Raw genomic sequence first — 17,726 nt, 5'->3', positions numbered from 1 at the left:
CTTTTAAGGACTTTACGAGATGACTGATAAAGGAAAGATGATGTCAAGCAGAAAGCACTACACTGTTCTCACCATTTTCATTCACAAAATGAATCACATTGATTCCATTTCATACTTTGCTTTTTTCATTGAATTTAACCTTTAGCATGTAGACATTATGTTACTAGCATACTTGTTTGCTTTTATTTAATGCAACATACATTAAATACAGGCAAATAATCAAATAGCGAACAATCAAAATTCCCATAAACCCCGACCCTCCCAAAGCATTTGGCCTTAGTTAGCCTACTGCATTTATGTAATATGTACTTTAAATATTGCACATAAATACTGGTTAATATGTACTTTAAATACTGTACATAATTACCAGCACAGACACAATAGAGTGCAGTAGGTATATTTGTTCTAGCTACATGCTTAATGAATTATATATATATATATATATATATATATATATATATATATATATATATATATATATATATATATATATATATATATATATTAAAAATTTCTTTTTTTTCCTGTCTCTTCACATGGTTTCCCCTGTGTTTGTGGGGCTGCCCATTCTGTGACTTGTGCCCTTCACACACCTTTGATGAGTTGGTACAGCCCAAGACCTGGGACTGTCTATTTGAGCAGGGGATCCAAGAGTCTGGCCATGAGGATGCTGTGGCCATTTAGCCAAGTATGTTTGCAAGTGAGACTGATCAGAGGGGCAGGTCACACTGGCTGCTAAACCTGTAGATAGAACACGTGAAGGGCAGTGAAGATCAGCCCTTCAGTGGCACAGGGAAACACTCAGCAGAACGTGGATGTTGTTTAGCAGGCTGGAGAAAGCTCTGTGTGTATGCTGCGCTTTTACCAGATCACTCCAGCTGTGTTCACTGTGTGATTAAAACCTCCTGGGCAAAAGAGTAAAGAGTCAGTGACCAACACACACACACACACACACACACACACACACGCACACGCACATGCACACACACACACGCACACACGCGCACACGCACGCGCACGCGCACACACACACACACGCGCGCACGCACACACGCACACGCACGCACGCACGCACACAATCAGTTATACAGTCCAAATAACATGCCAACGTTGAGCGCGCTGACCACAGAGAACTGGCAGAACAAAGCCACAGTTGTTATAGATCAGGGGGGATTCAAATTTGGACCTCAGATCCAAATCCAGTACTGGATTTTGTAATCCCTTGTAGTTGATTAATGTAACTGGTTGGGTCCTTTGTCATCACACTTGACTCCTACAGGGAGGGTGGGAACCTGAAGGACCAGATGGACTGTGGGATAAAGACCTCGGACGACAGCCATGTTTTCTACCAGTGGTCCCACTTTGAAAGTGAAGACTGAGTGACATCTGTGTCTTGGATGTGTGTTCCATGGGTCAGGGGTTACTGCTTCACACACCTGCAGAGTGAGGTCTCACAAATCCAAAAAATAAACATTACAGCAAAATAAAGGAAATTATGCAACGTTAAAGGAACTGTTCGAAATGACAGAACTGCAGCACTGCTGCAGAACTCATGAACACCTTAAGCACGGTAAAGCCACGGTAGGCCCAGACCACACAGAACATCACTGCTGCCTACCACGATTACGCTGCAGCCACACTGTCCCGTGCGGCGGAGCGTGCTTGTACCGCACGAAGCCGCGAGGCGCTTTCGTGCTGCGGTCCGGGTGTCATGCTTTCCGCGCAGAAACAATTCGTACAAAAGCTCTTCCTTCACAGAGCTGTGCCGATTCCCCACCAATGTAGTCTTGTCGTTATCATCGTGACTTTTAAGTATTTTCATTATAGCAGCAAACCGGATTTGGGGGGGAAACTCAAACATACGGCACTCACGCGGAGGGTTAGTCGGAGTACCACATTGGCACAGCAGATGGCGCTGAAGCAGCACTCCTAACCTGGCCAAGGAACCAAGGTAAGTTTTTATCTGCATAATAACATGTAGTGTGAAACGTTTGGGGGATGTGGTGCGTTTTACTACAAGACATCAGTCCGATGTGAGGCTGGTCTACATTACAGACATAACTTTAGGGACGAGACATTAGAGGTGTGAGTTTTTAAGCATGTGTAGGGATTTGTGTGCCCCCTTTATTACAGCAGTAAATGGTCAGTGTAGCTGAGCGAGCTGTTCGCTATCCTATAAAACATATTAATTATTTTAATTAGATGCACACCAGCAGCTCCTGCCTTGATAACCATGAATGTGTTGCTACAGTTAAGCACCAGAGAGAGCAGGACGGAGTCATGGCTAAGGTCTGGCTCCTTTCTGTGACAGGTAGTAACTTCAGGATCGTGTTACAGAAAGGAATGTGCCACCTACATGTGGGCTGGTCTTTTTGTCGCAAATAGGCTTGGTTTATGACACGCAGAGAGGTGCCAACTGAATTGGAACTTCTTCCCTATTCCACAGCCGGACACCCGAGAGGAAAAATACACAGCCATTTCCCAGTGAGACTGACGGAGCTGCCTTTGCTTTTTTCATTGAATTTCAGAATGGTGAGACTCTCTCTCTCTCTCTCTCTCTCTCTCTCCTACAACACAGACCTCATGAGCTCCTGCCTAAAAGCATTGTGCTTCTATTACAGGAGTCCTTTTCACTCACAGGACTTTGACTTTTAGTCATGTGTGTGCGCGCTTGGGAGTGTGTTTGACACGAACAGCTTGGTGCAGGTGAACAAGTTTTGTCAGATTAGGACCGGAACAAGACTGCTGCTGGGGGATTTCTAGGATACACACACACACACTGCTGAGTGGATTTAACATGTCATGCTATTAGATCCATTTTGATTTCTAGACCAAAGAATGGCATGTTTATTTTTAGACAAGTGTTGGAGAATCATGCGGTAATCATTGACTGACTAATTTAGTACTTATTGTAGGGTATTGTTAATGTTATGTTTAGCAAACTCTAGCGCATATTGTTTACTGCACTTATCATTGTTTAAGAGAGACCTTATGTATTTTGTACTTCTAGCCATCAGCAGTAATCCCTGTATTCTACAGTATTCTAGATCATTGGTATATTGGACTCTAACCTACTGTACTGTAATAGGATGTGTTCTATGAGTAAATGACAAAGCACCTTTGTAAGTCGCTCTGGATAAGAGCGTCTGCTAAATGCCGTAAATGTAAGTATGTGTGGGCGTGTGACCAGTCTAAGGAACCGGTCTGTCTTCTGTAGTGCAACCATCTTTCTCATGGAAACTGAAATTTGAAACAGATGAGCAGAGTGGACCTTTGATTTCAGTATGAGAATGAAACATTCACGGGCCATGTAGCAAGCTGGGACTGACATACACAGCCGAAGTCAGGAATGTGCTGGTGGACAGACAAGCACAGGCAGGTAGGAGGGAAATGTGTTTACTACACTAGCTAACTAAAGCTCTAGTTAAACTGATAGGAGCTGTCAGTCTACTACCAAACTACCATTTACCATTTTCAGCAGACAAACTGGTACTCAGGTCTGGGTCTGAGCTGGAGTCTGGGCTGGAGTCTGAGCTGGAGTCTGGGCTGGAGTCTGGGCTCGTGATCCAGCACTGGAGGACAGCACCACAACATAGCACAGACTTTACTTGCTTTAGCTTCCCTGTTCCCTGTAATCAGTTAATGACTGTTTACCCTGGAAATGGTGCTGTGTTCTGATCCTCCGCTGGCAAGTCTGAAATGTGGCACAGGTGCTCTGATGGAGTGTGGTGTGTGTGAGTGCTGTGTTTGATGGAGTGTGGTGTGTGTGAGTGCTGTGTTTGATGGAGAGTGGTGTGTGTGAGTGGTGTGTCTGATGGAGAGTGGTGTGTGTGAGTGCTGTGTTTGATGGAGTGTGGTGTGTGTGAGTGGTGTATTTAAGTGTTGAGTGGTGTATGTGAGTGTTGTATTTAAGTGTTTAAGTGGTATGTTGAGTGGTGTTTACCCCTTGTCCCTGTCGTTACAGCTTGCTACGATGCCCTGGTGCTTGTTCTTGGCTGTGGTGCTAGCGTCGTTGGCACAGTACCCAGGTGAGGTCACATGTGTCACCAACATCTTGACTCTTTATATCCAAACTGCCACATTTTTCTCCAAATGTGTCACTCACCAAATGAAAAATCATTATTCTGGTCCATGGGCAGATGACTAAAAGTGTATTTTTAACTTCCCCCGCACACACACACACCTAGTGTGTGTGTCACATCTTCCCCTGCACACACACACATCTAGTGTGTGTAACACATCTTCCCCTGCACACACACACACACATATAGTGTGTGTATCCTGGGATTCCCCTTTCAGTTCCTCATGTGTTACCAGAGTTTGGAGCTCAGGCCCCGGCCTACAGCCACTGCTGCAAGGGCCTGTTTGTGCCAGGGAGGCAGGAATGGAAACCAAACTGACCTCAGAAAGAGGTTTTGTAGTGTGTGCTGTGGTTCTTCACAACAGCGCGGTTAACATCGTACTCATTGTGAAACAGCAGGGAAGCAAAGTCACTTTCATTTGTCATAGGGAGGTTCACATTTACTGTAAACGCTTGAGTTTAAATATGATAACATTGGAAAGCTGGAAACCACCAACTCTCAAGAACTGAGACAAAACTACCGAGAACACCACATGAGGGTCAGGCCACAAAGGCTGCAAAGTTGCTAAACATTTACCATCAGTGTTTTTTTATGTGTTAGAAAAATGCAGTGTTAGCGGATTGGTTGTTTGATGTGAATTAAACCAATAAAATATGTGTAGAGCAGCACAGAGATCAAAGACCACAGTCAGATCTGATGAGACACACAGTAACACAAACACGGGGGTTCAGACCTCTTTCTACACACCAGCATTCTGCTGCTGGTGTCCCTCTGTACCTGTACAGGATGAACACTCCCCATTTACACACACAAACACACACCCCCACTTAAACACCCACAGAGCATACACAAAAACACACACAAATACAAAGAAAGAGCATGTTTTAAACAAATATCCATGCACAAACTGCATATTTTCAATGTGCGCACGCACACACACACACAGTCTCCTCTGACCCTGCAGCTGAGAAATGTGAGGAGATCACCGATCTGGACCTGAAGCACTCCATCGCTGGTTCTTCTGTCCAAGTGAGGCTTCTTCTGTACACGCGTGCCAACGTTAGCTGTGGCGTTCTGCTGTCCCACGACGACCCCTTCAGCAACCCCGAGTTCAACGTCTCACGGCCTACCACCTTCATCATCCACGGATACCGGCCCACTGGCTCCCCTCCCATCTGGATGCACAAGGTGGTGGAGGCCACGCTGAGCCACAAGGACGTCAACGCCGTGGTGGTGGACTGGAACCGAGGAGCCACGCACATCATCTACCCGAAGGTCGTGGAGAACACGCGGCTCGTGGCCTCCAACCTGACCGCCTTCCTCCTGAAGATGCAGGTGAGAGCATTGTGGAGGTAGAGGTGCTGAGTGAGAGAGGGTGTGGCCTGCAGGCCTGTCACAACCAGCAGGGGTGGGGCAACCAGCAGGGGCGGGGCAACTACTAGGCGTGGGGTAACTACTTCCCAATCCTCCTGATTCAAAACCTCAGTGCTTCCTTGCTGTGATGGTGCAAGAATCCCAGTACTGGTTACTGTGAGTTCCCAGTACTGGTTACTGTGAGTTCCCAGTACTGGTTACTGTGAGTTCCCAGTACTGGTTACTGTGAGTTCCCAGTGCTGGTTGTGTGGAGTCTGTGTTCTCTGTGTTTTTCCTCACGTTTAACCACATCAGACACAGCTCACAGGGCTGCCTGTGAGTGGAGGGGGTGTGGCCTAGAGCTGCCTGTGGGTGGAGTGGGGTGTGGCTTAGGGCTGCCTGCCATGGAGGGGCGTGGCCTAGGGCTGCCTGTAGGGGAAAGGGCATGGCTTGGGGCTGCAGTTGCATAGGATGGGCATGTCCTCCCAGCTGGTGTGTGTGCGTGTGTTGGGACTTTTCTGTTGCTATAGTTCTCAAGCATTCAGTGATGAGTGGGAGGTTTTTTTTGCTCTGTGAGTGTTAGGAAATGTTGTCTCTGCATGGTGTCCCTGTCCCTGTCCACCAAGTGGTCAGACTTGGTCAGACTGATTCCTTTTGGTCTTCTCTCCCCACGTTCATACACATTCCCCTCCAGAGGCAGACTGCACCCTCTCAGAGAGATTTCTGCAAAACAGCGTAACATTTGCAAATAGATGGCGCGCACTGGTAACGGAGTCCTAACTCCCTGTCCTGTGCAGTTGTCTGTACCTCACGAGATCTCTGTACCTGTAAGGTGTTTGTGTGTAAGATTTACCAGAGAAGGAATCAGGACACTCTGCACCATTCTTTCCGATTCAGATTACAGCAAACGATACTTTAGGAAGTTTTGTACTACTAGACAATGCAGTTTTTGTATGCTGCCTACTCTAAGTGTAATTCTGCTTTTAATGAGGTTATTAGATGTTTTCTCATGTTCCTTATTTGGTGTTCTAGTATTTAATTTAGTTCCCACTGCAGTATAGACTACGTACTGACTACGGCACAGCCCTGACTACAGCCCAGTACTGACTGACTACAACCCCGTACTCACTACGGCCCAGTACTGACTGACTACAGCCCAGTAATGACTGACTATGACCCAGTACTGACTATGGCCCTGCCCTGGCTACAGCCCAGTGCTGATTGACTATGTCCCAGTAAGGACTGTATCCAGTACGGATACAGGATATAATATAAACACTGTGTGTGCAATACAGCACCCGAAGCCATTCCAGTGTTTACAGTCCAGGTGGCTTTCTCAGAAAAACAGAATACTAGTCGGTTATGAAAAACCAGCATGTAAATCAATGTTTATTCCGTAAAGTTCTTAACCCATTAAACAGAGAAACCCTTGCTGATATCTCACTGGTTCCACTGAGTCAACCTTTCCCAGTGTAATTAAGTTTCTGAACACAGTGGATAACTGTGTGCTCAGGGTCCAAGCAAACAGACCGTTTAATGAGTTTACACTCTAGTATTTAGGATTTCTGTGTACAGTGTATGGTTAACGATGAATTTCTTAGTCCTGTACAGATGTTACGTTCAGTTGATCTTCAACAGCTACTGAACTGTTCCATGGTGTGTGTGTGTGTGTGTGTGTGGCAGCTAAAAGGCATCTCCCTGAGCTCTGTACACATGATCGGGGTGAGTTTAGGAGCTCACATTTCCGGCTTCACTGGCGCCAGTTTTAACGGCTCCATCGGCAGAATTACAGGTGCGCCAGCTGTCCCGCTGTCAGTATAACTGCACTAACACTCCTGGATCACGTCACTAATCCTGGACGTGTGCTTGTGTGTGGCAGCCCTAGATCCTGCTGGACCCTCGTTCACAGGGAAGCCAGTGGACGACCGTCTGGACCCATCAGACGCTCAGTTTGTGGAGGCTCTGCACACGGATATGGACGGTGCGCCTCGCCGACGTTACACCACGTTTGTAGTGTTTTTAGTGTTATTCACGTGGTTGCTCAAGGCAGCAGATGCCCTGGACTGTTCTGACTTTAATAAGATTGTTGTGTTGCGGAGTTCATTGAGATGGTTATGATGTGTTCAATGTAGCGTTTGGCTTTCGGAATCCCCTGGGTCACATTGACTTCTACGCAAACGGCGGAGCCGACCAGCCGGGCTGTCCCAAGACCATCTTCTCAGGTCAGTGAATCGCCCATAATCCAGATTACTCCGTCTGGATTACATCCAGCGGGACCGTGGACTGACTCAGCAATCTCACACTGTCTTCGTCACGTCTTCCACGTCTTTGCCAAGTGCAGTTCAGTCTTTCTCTCTTTTTTTTTTCTCTCAACGGTTTTATCCACTGGCCAGAGTGTCGCAGCAGTAAAGTGATCAGGTTCTGCGCAGGTGTCCTGCGGGACAGACCCAGTTCAGGAATGCATTGTTGACATGTGCGGGCCACGCATCACAAGTTCAGATGAATAACTGTTCAGACATGAACTAGCACACACATACATGCATCTTAATGCCTCTTAAACTCTACACACCCAAAGTTCAATATAGTTCACTTTAGTGTTCTCACTAAACTATATTTCTGACCTCTCCCACAGGTTCACAATATTTCAAGTGTGACCACCAGAGGTCAGTGTTCCTCTACGTCGCGTCCTTTAACGTGACATGTCCGCTCATTGGCTACCCCTGTGCAAGCTACTCAGACTACCTGGATGGCAAGTGCTTACGCTGTGATCAGTTCAGTTCAGCAGGGTGCCCAGTATTTGGTAAGCCTCAGTAATCACCATACATTACTGAGTTCAATACTAGACTTCTAGAAGCGTGAGTGTTTGCTGGCCTTTGTGTTTGGAGCTTTTGTGAATTTTTTTGTGTGGGTGCTTGTTTGTGCGCCTTTAGTGTTACTACACTGTACGTGATGCATGTTGTGGCTTTGTCTGGTCCCAGGGCCCACTTTGATTAACTGGAAGGATTTACTGGTTAAACTTGGACAGACGTCAACGTATTTTACAACAAACAAACAATCTCCATTCTGCCGTGAGTGGAAACCTCTACATGGTAGCATAAAGCCATACTATCCTACTGCTGCAAGGACTGTGTTCACACCGTGACTGCAGCATTTGGTAGCCAATAGTCAGTGAGGCTGGACTTTAGTTCCAGGTTCAGTTATCATACGAGATCATTAATCCCGGTCATTTTTAGTGGTTATTGATTGTCCTTCTAACAGAGACCAACTACGAGGTTGACATTCTGACCTGGAACTCTCAGCCCCGGTGGGGCTCAGTAACCATCAAGTTACAAAACCCAGCAGAGGAGGCCATGGCCCAAATCAACCAGTAAGTCAGCTGGACGGCTGTCTGATCTGTCCCGTGCTCCTGGACACGCAGCTAAACACAACATCCAGTGAAAGGACTGTGTGATGCCTCGTTAAAGTTGTTGCTTTGATTCCTTCTGTTCCAACTTAGCAAGTCTTTTAAGTTTGAGATGTACACGAAGACCACGCTGTTGGCGCGCTTCGACAGAGCCCTACAGCTCGTTGAGACCATCACACTGACCTACAGCACAGGAAACGTGTGTGCAGCACGTCACAAGCTCCGCGTGCTCCGACTACGCCTCACCCCGCTGGACTCACACCTGAGGCAAGAGCTCCACCATCAAGGAAACCAGCCATAATTACAATACAGATTTATAGAAATATTTATTTAGGGAAATTAATGACATATTATAAACATTAGCTTTGATGTATACATATCTTTATTATAAGAAATTCTTTTTAAAAAGTATTTTTACCTTTACCTTCCCATAGACCTTTACCTGCTTCCCAGCAGAGGTGGTATCATTGTTCCGTTCGGCCGGACAGCGCAGCAGATAACAGCTCTTCTCAATCTTCTTACAGGCCCATGTGTCGCTATGATGTTCTCCTGATGGAGAACACGGAGGTGACCTTCAGACCCATTCCCTGTCAGGACTCCAACTTCTAAGCCAGAATACAGGAGCCCTGGACCATGAGTGCACCTGTGTCTGCCAGAACCCTGCTGGCCCGGACCACATGGACATATCTGGAGTCAGTTATTCCAGAATCCTGGTAGCATCTGGCGCAGCTGGCCCAGACCGCATGGACTCATCTGGAGTCTTCTTACTTATCCCATTCAGGAAAGCAAGGGTGCTTTAACTAATGTAAACAAATTCTGGGCAAAATTTTAAATACTTCCATCTTTTTACTGTGAGTGTGGTCTGTTTTACTGGAGGAGTCTGTCCAAGTAGACACAATTTGAAGGTAACGACTTGAAGGTGATTTATGTTTTTAATACATCCCATATTGGTGCCAAATTTAGGAGACTTTATGACAGACACAATGATAAATGCTAATGTAACCTTTAATGTGAAGAGTGTACAGACATTCACTTTACTTCAGTTTGTTTGGTTTTGCTTTTTTAAATAAATGTTATATTAATGAAACTGGAACTCTTTGAAACAAACCTCTTATTTTGAAGTTGTCTTTTTAAATATTTGAAAGAAAATCCAGATGTATGCATTTCAACATCAGAGCAGAAAACAGAAACCAAGACATCTAACTTATAAATCGGTATAATGCACTATAATACCAGTGCACATGAAGTTTATATACATGCACAGTAGTTTAAATGCATGTAGTTTAAATACATGTACAATAGTTTCCTTGTATTTTTGATTACTGAGATTGTAGCATGTAGCATCATTACTCTTAAATCAAGTTGCTTGGAAATAGTTAAAACATGTTTGACTGAATAGTGGAGTCGCGTTAATAAACTTTACATTTAATGTTCGTAATAGAAGTCCAGCAGGACAGAAGACTTGAGATTACTGACAGCTCACACAACTACAGCATTTATGAGACAGTTTATAACCGCTCTCAGCAACTCGTGTTGGTTATTTTCTGTAACTGGCAGATGCGATGACCTCAGTGTGGTTCAGGTGTTCAGGTGTAGCTGCTGTGTAGCTGCTTTAACAGAGCTGACCCAGAACAAACCAAAGTTATCCAGTACAGAAACCAAAAACCCATACCGGTCTAACAGGTAGAGCACGAGGCAGACACAAGTGTGCAGTGGGGGTATGGTCAGTAGGGCACAAAGTCTGGAGGTGAAGACATTGGTAGAACTGCAGGCCCGGCGAGTGTGTTTTCCACATAGCTCCCCTACACACTCCGTCGGAGAGACCTTCCTCTCTGAATCTTCTTCTGCAGGAAGGCTGGCCTTCCCCAGCCAATAACAGGGATCATGGTGCATTTTCACGGTTACGTGTGGAATGTGTGTGGTCACAGTGACGTGTGAGAGTTGTGCGGCCCCCCTGTGGGTGGGTGTTGGGCATGTTACTGATGTGCTGTGTGTTTAGACATGTGCTTCTTAATACGCTCGACCTCAACCTGAGCCAGACGGGAAACACAACAAACAGTGAAACAGGAAGACAATGGGAACTCTGCACATCAGAGTAGGAGTTCTGATCCTGGATCAGACTTGTGCTCCACAATCACAATATTTAGTGAATAAACAAGGTTGTAGAACAGATGCACAGGTCTGGGATCAGGTCTCCATGCTCAGAGGGTTAGAGGAAGTTACATTCTTACCTGCATGGACAAACGCTTTTTCTTCTCTTCATCAAGTTCATTCATCAGCAGTTTAATCTCAGTCCTGCAACACAAGGTTTCCTGTCAGGAAGGCAGATCAGGATTTCTGCTATTCTACTAGTCTGCTAATCTGCTAGTTTGCTAGTGTAATGCTGTGCTAGTCTGTTAGTAATACAAAATACATTGTATGAATCTGATATTGTGATACAACCCAATGGGTATGTAGAATGATAATATATAATATCTCAAAAATCATATTTTAGAGCTGCATTCACTGTAATAAAAACACCGATAACATCACCATTACCAATAACTTCAGTATTATCTTCAAGGCAAACACATGTATCTTAGGTTAATAACCCCTAATACACACACACACACACTTGTGCTGACTCTTCAGCTGCTGTAGTTCTTCTCTCATGTCCTGGAGCTCCACCTGGAGGTGCTCCAGCGTAGGAGGGCCATGTGGTGGGGCTCTGGGTGGGAGCTCCATGGCACTGGGGAGGCAGGGGAGAGAGAAGACCCTCAGATGTGGAGCGTTCCTCACAGCCTCCTGAGAACCGCAGGAGTGAAAGGTCAAAATCTGTCAAATACTTTACAGTGTATGAAAGGATGAGAGGATGAGTGGATGAGAGGATGAGTAGATGACACTTTGGGTAAGAGTCTGTGTGAAGGCATTTGAGCTTCAATAGCACACAACAAAAACACCCAGGGATGGTAGATTTGAATGTCAGTGGGTTATATAATAGAAGAATAAAAACAAAATACTAAATTATGTATTTTAATTTAAATGAAAGTTTAAAATTGCTAATTACATTTTAGCTAGTCCAATTTTTAGATGGTGATGATTAATAATTGCCACTAGGGGGCAGTGGCCTGTAGCCACACTGACACAGGTGTCCCGTTTGCCCCATTAACCAGACCAGGGCTTTGACACCATGGTTCTCACATGCTGTAATTTACATGTGCGCCTGACATTTTGCATCCTAGACGTGATCATTCAAAATGACCCATGCATGTTTTCAGACACCAATATCTGCTGCTTTAGTTACAGTCTTTGGATTTAACTGTGTGCTGAAGCTTGGAGCAACAGGGCTGAGCTTGGCTGAGTGTGTCTGGCTCACTGCATCATCACTGTGTGGCTGTCCAGTCTCAGTGAGGAACTCAGGTGTGAGCTGATTGGCTCCCAGCGCTGCCTGCGTCTGCTGCTCCCACACTATGGCCTCCTCAGGGCAGGCCTGCAGAGGACACGGAACAGGGATGGACAGGGGAAATGGGGATGGACATGGAATGGAAGGACACGGCACACAAATCAAGGGGAACAGGGACAAAAATTTGGAACAAATTTGGAATTTGTTCTGTGCAGTCTATGTGATTCACTTATTTACACTGGACTCTGCTTAGGACGTGTGTGTGTGTTTGTATGTCCGTCCTTCCTTATTGCCCGTGACCATCCACACTACACACAACACACTATACTACCCACCGCACTATACACTAAGTACCATCCTACACACCACACTGCACACCAACCTACACTACACTACACTACACTACACTAAAGACTACACAAGGCCCTGTGCTGTTTGACCCAGGCATCTTCATCATTATCTACACTGCATGACTACACACACACACACACACACACACACACACACACACACACACACATCAGCTGCCATCTGCTGTTTGGACTGAAGAAGAGAAATAAGAGGGAAGTGTTGACAGATCAAGAGGAACCAGAGAGGAATGTTAGCTGTTGGGATGCAGAGATAGGATACTGGGTAGGCAGCTCACTTGGTAGAGCAGGTAGCGCAAGCTGCTGCTGTCACCATGGTGATGGGTCTGAGTCCCAGAGAGAACACCCACTGATACTAAAGTCTGTTTTACACCTCCTGTACTCCTGCTTTACTCCTAGCTGCTGTGAATGTCGTTCAAATGCTGCCACTCTAAATGTAATCACATTCCCAGATCCCCAACTTCACAACATATGATGCTTTAGTCTGAAATCAGTTCCCATAGTCTCAGTTCCCATTGTGTGTGTGTGTGCGCGCGCACATGCATATGTTCTCCTCCTGTTAATTCCGAACAGTTAAATATAGCCCAAGAACATCTCAGACACCCTTCACAGTGTCAAAAGCACAAATACCACAGCCCATGGTGAATACAAACCCTCACCACCACCTCTGCCTTTTGCAGACTGTTCAGATCACAACGTGCACAACCGAGTCAGCTGCTCAGCTGAGCTCATAACTGCAGAATTAACGCTTCTGTATTTTATAAATGCAGGAATAGCAACACTGAGCCTGTAGTTCTGCTCATTAACACTACTGGCGGGTTCAGGAGCTGAGCCAGAGGATGTCCTGATCCACAGCAGTCCTGCAGGCCTTTGTTAGCCAGTGAAGTGCAGGACACTGTCTTTGTTAGCCAGTGCAGTGCAGGACACTGTCTGTGTTAGCCAGCTAGAGTAGTGCAGGACACTGTCTGTTTTAGCCACCTAGTGTAGTGCAGGACACTGTCTGTGTTAGCCAGTGCAGTGCAGGACACTGTCTGTGTTAGCCAGGGCAGTGCAGGACACTGTCTGTGTTAGCCAGGGCAGTGTAGGACACTGTCTGTGTTAGCCAGCTAGTGCAGTGCAGGACACTGTCTGTGTTAGCCAGCTAGTGTAGTGCAGGACACTGTCTGTGTTAGCCAGTGCAGTGCAGGACACTGTCTGTGTTAGCCAGGGCAGTGTAGGACACTGTCTGTGTTAGCCAGGGCAGTGTAGGACACTGTCTGTGTTAGCCAGCTAGTGCAGTGCAGGACACTGTCTGTGTTAGCCAGCTAGTGTAGTGCAGGACACTGTCTGTGTTAGCCAGTGAAGTGCAGGACACTGTCTGTGTTAGCCAGTGCAGTGCAGGATACTGTCTGTGTTAGCCAGCTAGTGTAGTGCAGGACACAGTCTGTGTTAGCCAGTGCAGTGCAGGACACTGTCTGTGTTAGCCAGGGCAGTGCAGAACACTGTCTGTGTTATCCAGCAGGCAGTTCCTCTGGAGATGGCAGAATCTCAGGGGCCCTGACCACTGCAGGTGGGAGTCAAAGTCAGGGCCTCATGCTACTCCACACTCACTGCACAAACTCCCAGGATCTGCTGAAAACCAGGCTATAGGTGAAGGTTACAGCTTTGACATTAATGGGTAAATTGCAGTTGGTTATTTCAGTCAGGTTTGAGTTATTTTCTTAATTTCTTTTAACTGAGAGTCACCAAACCTGCAGCACTGCAGTGTTAAAACAGTGGTGTAAGCCTGTGGTGTTAAAACAGTGGTGTAAGCCTGTGGTGTTAAAACAGAGGTGTAAGCCTGTTGTGTTAAAACAGTGGTGTAAGCCTGTGGTGCTAAAACAGAGGTGTAAGCCTGTGGTGCTAAAACAGAGGTGTAAGCCTGTGGTGCTAAAACAGAGGTGTAATCATGTGGTGCTAAAATAGTGGTGTAAGCCTGTGGTGCTAAAACAGTGGTGTAAGCCTGTGGGGTTAAAACAGTGGTGTAAGCCTGTGGTGTTAAAACAGTGGTGTAAGCCTGTGGTGTTAAGTTGTGCCAGTAAGTGGGTTCCCATGAACAGTGAACATATAACTACTGTAGTGGACTAACGTGGCCAGGCTGAGACTATTTGTCCGTCTTATAAAACTGTCCATGATACACAAAGACTCTGTCTCAGGTTCCACTGTAGTTTGTGCTGAGTAGTGTCCATATGACGGAGGCACTTACTGACATGATTATCTGAGAACGGAGTCTCCAGCGTGTGTCTGTGAGACGTTGCGTTCTCTGACGATGACACGATGGCTTTAAAATCTTCCACCTCTTCAAGATGTGCAAACAGAGAGATTAAACAGACAAAATAAAATTAGCAAATGAAATGTATTATACCAGCATACACCACTGGTATAGCTACACGAACAGACTATGATTAAAAATACAAATATTATTATTATGTACACAAGTAATAACCAGTATTATGTTCTGTAATGTAAAGCAGATTTACAGTCAGTATCCAAAATGGTGACTTTGAACTCTTATTTACTAGAAACTGTGTAAATCTGAAGGAAACAAATAACAGAAAAGCCACCTACCAGCTGGGAGATTTACCCCCATACAGGGCAGAAAGTGGACTTACCCCCATACAGGGCACAGAGTGGACTTACCCCCATACAGGGCAGAAAGTGGACTTACTCCCATACAGGGCACAGAGTGGACTTACCCCCATACAGGGCACAGAGTGAACTTACCCCCATACAGGGCAGAGCTGTAGTTTCCCATAGACACCCAAGGACTGAGAGTTGACGTCAGACAGGAAGCTCGGAGACCATGAACTAAAACAACAAGAAGAGAGATGCTAAACATAAACAGGTAAACAGATAAACAGGTAAAAGAGCAGGTGAGGGAGAGGGCAGCTGGTTGAGCTGCAGAATTCACTACTGTGCTGCTTACCTCTTCTGAGAAACTCTTCACTATTACACACCTCTTCTGGGAAACCCTAAGGTTCACTCTTCACTATTACACACCTCTTCTGAGAAACCCTAAGGTTCACTCTTCACTATTACACACCTCTTCTGGGAAACCCTAAGGTTCACTCTTCACTATTACACACCTCTTCTGAGAAACCCTAAGGTTCATTCTTCACTATTACACACCTCTTCTGAGAAACCCTAAGGTTCACGCTTCACTATTACACACCTCTTCTGGGAAACCCTAAGGTTCACTCTTCACTATTACACACCTCTTCTGAGAAACCCTAAGGTTCACTCTTCACTATTACACACCTCTTCTGAGAAACCCTAAGGTTCACTCTTCACTATTACACACCTCTTCTGAGAAACCCTAAGGTTCACTCTTCACTATTACACACCTCTTCTGAGAAACCCTAAGTTTCACTCTTCACTATTACACACCTCTTCTGAGAAACCCTAAGGTTCACTCTTCACTATTACACACCTCTTCTGAGAAATCCTAAGGTTCACTCTTCACTATTACACACCTCTTCTGAGAAACCCTAAGATTCACTCTTCACTATGTTCCAAAGCTCCTCTCTCCACCCTGCGCTCACTGTTCTGCTCTCTTCTGCTGACCCAGTGGACAGAAGTCTGGAGTCTGTAACACATCCCTATAAATAACAACCTGGCCGCCTGTAACCCTACACCAGTATGGGTTTGACTATTGTCAGGGCTAAGTTTAGACGAGGACAGCATAACACTCACCACTCTGGCTACATTCAAACATCAACACAAGCGTGGTGTCTGACACTTGCAGGAACACACAGGACAGATTTAGCATGTAAAATAAGAAAACACAGATACGTGTTCAGACTAAAGACTGTAGAGTTGGTGTTGGCCGCGTCCTGCCCGCGCAGCCCTGTCTGCCTACACTAAGATCTCTTCAGTCCACTCATACAGTCTTTCCTTATCATCCATCATTTCTTCTCATCTCCATCTCCCACACTGACAGGATGTGTTCCTCTGTACCACCACAGTCCTGCTACTGTCCTGCTACAGTCCTACTCTAAGTGTGCGTAAGGCCCTTCCCTGACCCGCGCCTTCTCAGCCAACATATGGAAGCTGTATTGAAGAGAACAGCCTGTGTCAGTTATGCTATGTGAGGTTTATTTTATATCTGCAATGCAATATTTGTTTTTTGTTCTTTTAAAGTGTTCAACTGATTTGTAAACATTCTTTTTGCTGACTGTCATATAACCCATGGTATACATGACACAAATGTCCCAGTTAATCCTCTGTGTTAACAACCAGTGGTTACTTTGGCAATCTGTTTGAGGGTGTTTGCTCCTTGTCAGTCCTGAGACTGCTCACAAACACAACTAGACAGAGTTGAAACAACACCAACGTCCCATTGAGAGTACACTGTGTGTGCCGCTTCTTGTAGGTGTGTGTCACGGTACGGCCCCTCTCCCCAAACGTTTCCCTATGTGTGTGTGTGTGTGTGTGTGTGTGTGTGTGTGTGTGTGTGTGTGTGTTCATCTGTATGACCACACCCTCCCTGTGTTTCATACCTGCTCCTTATTGTATGTCGTTAGTGTGTGTGTGTGTATGTATATAAGTCCTGTGTCTACGTATAGGTGTGTCGATGTTTGAACCAGGTTAGTTCGCTAACCACATAGTTGTCTTTGTGTCAAATAAAACATTTGTTGTGTTAGACACAGCTTGTCCACTCATCCTGCTTTGCCACCACTCGTCACAGTGTGTGAGTGGATTAAGTGTAAAAGCTGATTTCTGTCTGTTAAGCATCATTGAGTTTGAGACAGGTGCTATACAAATGTAATTAATAATAATAATAATAATATTAACAATAAAGACTACAGGCGACCACAGCCAGAACTCAACAGGCAGTTGGATGTTAGAGCTCAGTGGACTCAACTGCTTCTCAGTGGATGTTAGTTTGTTTTATTAAGGCAGACTGACATTTGGAGACAGAGATGCTTGCAGACAGATGTTTTGAGGCCCAAGGGATGTTCTGCGACTAGAGTTTCTCTGACCACACTGACTCTGGTCTCTTGATCTGGACTTTCTCTCTGAGCTCACAGAGGGACCAGACTGGACAGAGAGGGTTGACAGGACACTGGGGCTGAACAGTTATTTATACGAATTAATTATTAAACATAAGAACAAACCCA

General features: G+C 45.6%; 2 protein-coding genes across 19 annotated transcripts; one reads left to right on the top strand and one right to left on the bottom strand.

The window, feature by feature from the left end:
* Positions 1 to 2,343: 2,343 nt before the first annotated feature.
* On the top strand, positions 2,344 to 9,671 carry lipia (lipase, member Ia). 14 transcript variants are annotated; one of them, XM_081719502.1, is made up of 14 exons: positions 2,403 to 2,532; positions 2,622 to 2,706; positions 3,257 to 3,379; positions 3,479 to 3,688; positions 3,965 to 4,028; positions 5,047 to 5,417; positions 7,119 to 7,227; positions 7,315 to 7,416; positions 7,568 to 7,657; positions 8,068 to 8,235; positions 8,414 to 8,503; positions 8,694 to 8,802; positions 8,932 to 9,105; positions 9,363 to 9,671. In XM_081719502.1, the coding sequence occupies exons 4-14, from the start codon at positions 3,662 to 3,664 to the stop codon at positions 9,445 to 9,447; spliced, it is 1,389 nt and encodes a 462-aa protein (XP_081575628.1). In that variant the 5' UTR covers positions 2,403 to 2,532; positions 2,622 to 2,706; positions 3,257 to 3,379; positions 3,479 to 3,661; the 3' UTR covers positions 9,448 to 9,671. The 14 variants fall into 14 exon arrangements, with proteins under 14 accessions (XP_026851684.2, XP_081575628.1, XP_035383421.1 ...); XM_035527528.2 differs by lacking the exon at positions 3,479 to 3,688 and having other exon boundaries at positions 3,284 to 3,379; XM_026995888.3 differs by lacking the exon at positions 3,479 to 3,688.
* A 154-nt stretch (positions 9,672 to 9,825) lies between these two features.
* On the bottom strand, positions 9,826 to 16,176 carry LOC113587449 (uncharacterized). 5 transcript variants are annotated; one of them, XM_035527535.2, is made up of 7 exons: positions 15,533 to 16,176; positions 15,331 to 15,414; positions 14,813 to 14,905; positions 12,194 to 12,307; positions 11,453 to 11,622; positions 11,070 to 11,133; positions 9,826 to 10,868 (listed from the first exon to the last, which is right to left on the bottom strand). In XM_035527535.2, the coding sequence occupies exons 2-7, from the start codon at positions 15,334 to 15,336 to the stop codon at positions 10,815 to 10,817; spliced, it is 501 nt and encodes a 166-aa protein (XP_035383428.1). In that variant the 5' UTR covers positions 15,337 to 15,414; positions 15,533 to 16,176; the 3' UTR covers positions 9,826 to 10,814. The 5 variants fall into 5 exon arrangements, 4 of the variants coding, with proteins under 4 accessions (XP_035383428.1, XP_035383426.1, XP_081575633.1 ...); XM_035527533.2 differs by having other exon boundaries at positions 14,817 to 14,905; XR_014124947.1 differs by having other exon boundaries at positions 10,801 to 10,868; positions 11,443 to 11,622; positions 14,817 to 14,905.
* Positions 16,177 to 17,726: the final 1,550 nt, after the last annotated feature.

This window comes from Electrophorus electricus, chromosome 8 (assembly GCF_041902795.1).
Source record: "Electrophorus electricus isolate QZ-2024a chromosome 8, ASM4190279v1, whole genome shotgun sequence".
Taxonomy (NCBI): Eukaryota; Metazoa; Chordata; class Actinopteri; order Gymnotiformes; family Gymnotidae; genus Electrophorus; species Electrophorus electricus.
The sequence above is the reverse complement of the archived record's forward strand: the minus strand, read 5'-3'. Positions and strand labels throughout refer to the sequence as shown.

Coding starts and splice junctions, on each gene's coding strand:
- lipia (XM_026995883.3), top strand. CDS start 2,395: ATGACACGCAGAGAGGTGCCAACTGAATTGGAACTTCTTCCCTATTCC. Junction 4,029..5,046: donor GTCGTTGGCACAGTACCCAG/GTGAGGTCACAT, acceptor CTGACCCTGCAG/CTGAGAAATGTGAGGAGATC. Junction 8,803..8,931: donor GCCATGGCCCAAATCAACCA/GTAAGTCAGCTG, acceptor GTTCCAACTTAG/CAAGTCTTTTAAGTTTGAGA.
- LOC113587449 (XM_035527533.2), bottom strand. CDS start 15,361: ATGGGAAACTACAGCTCTGCCCTGTATGGGG. Junction 11,134..11,452: donor CAGCTGAAGAGTCAGCACAA/GTGTGTGTGTGT, acceptor CTTGTGTTGCAG/GACTGAGATTAAACTGCTGA. Junction 10,869..11,069: donor AAAAGCGTTTGTCCATGCAG/GTAAGAATGTAA, acceptor CGTCTGGCTCAG/GTTGAGGTCGAGCGTATTAA.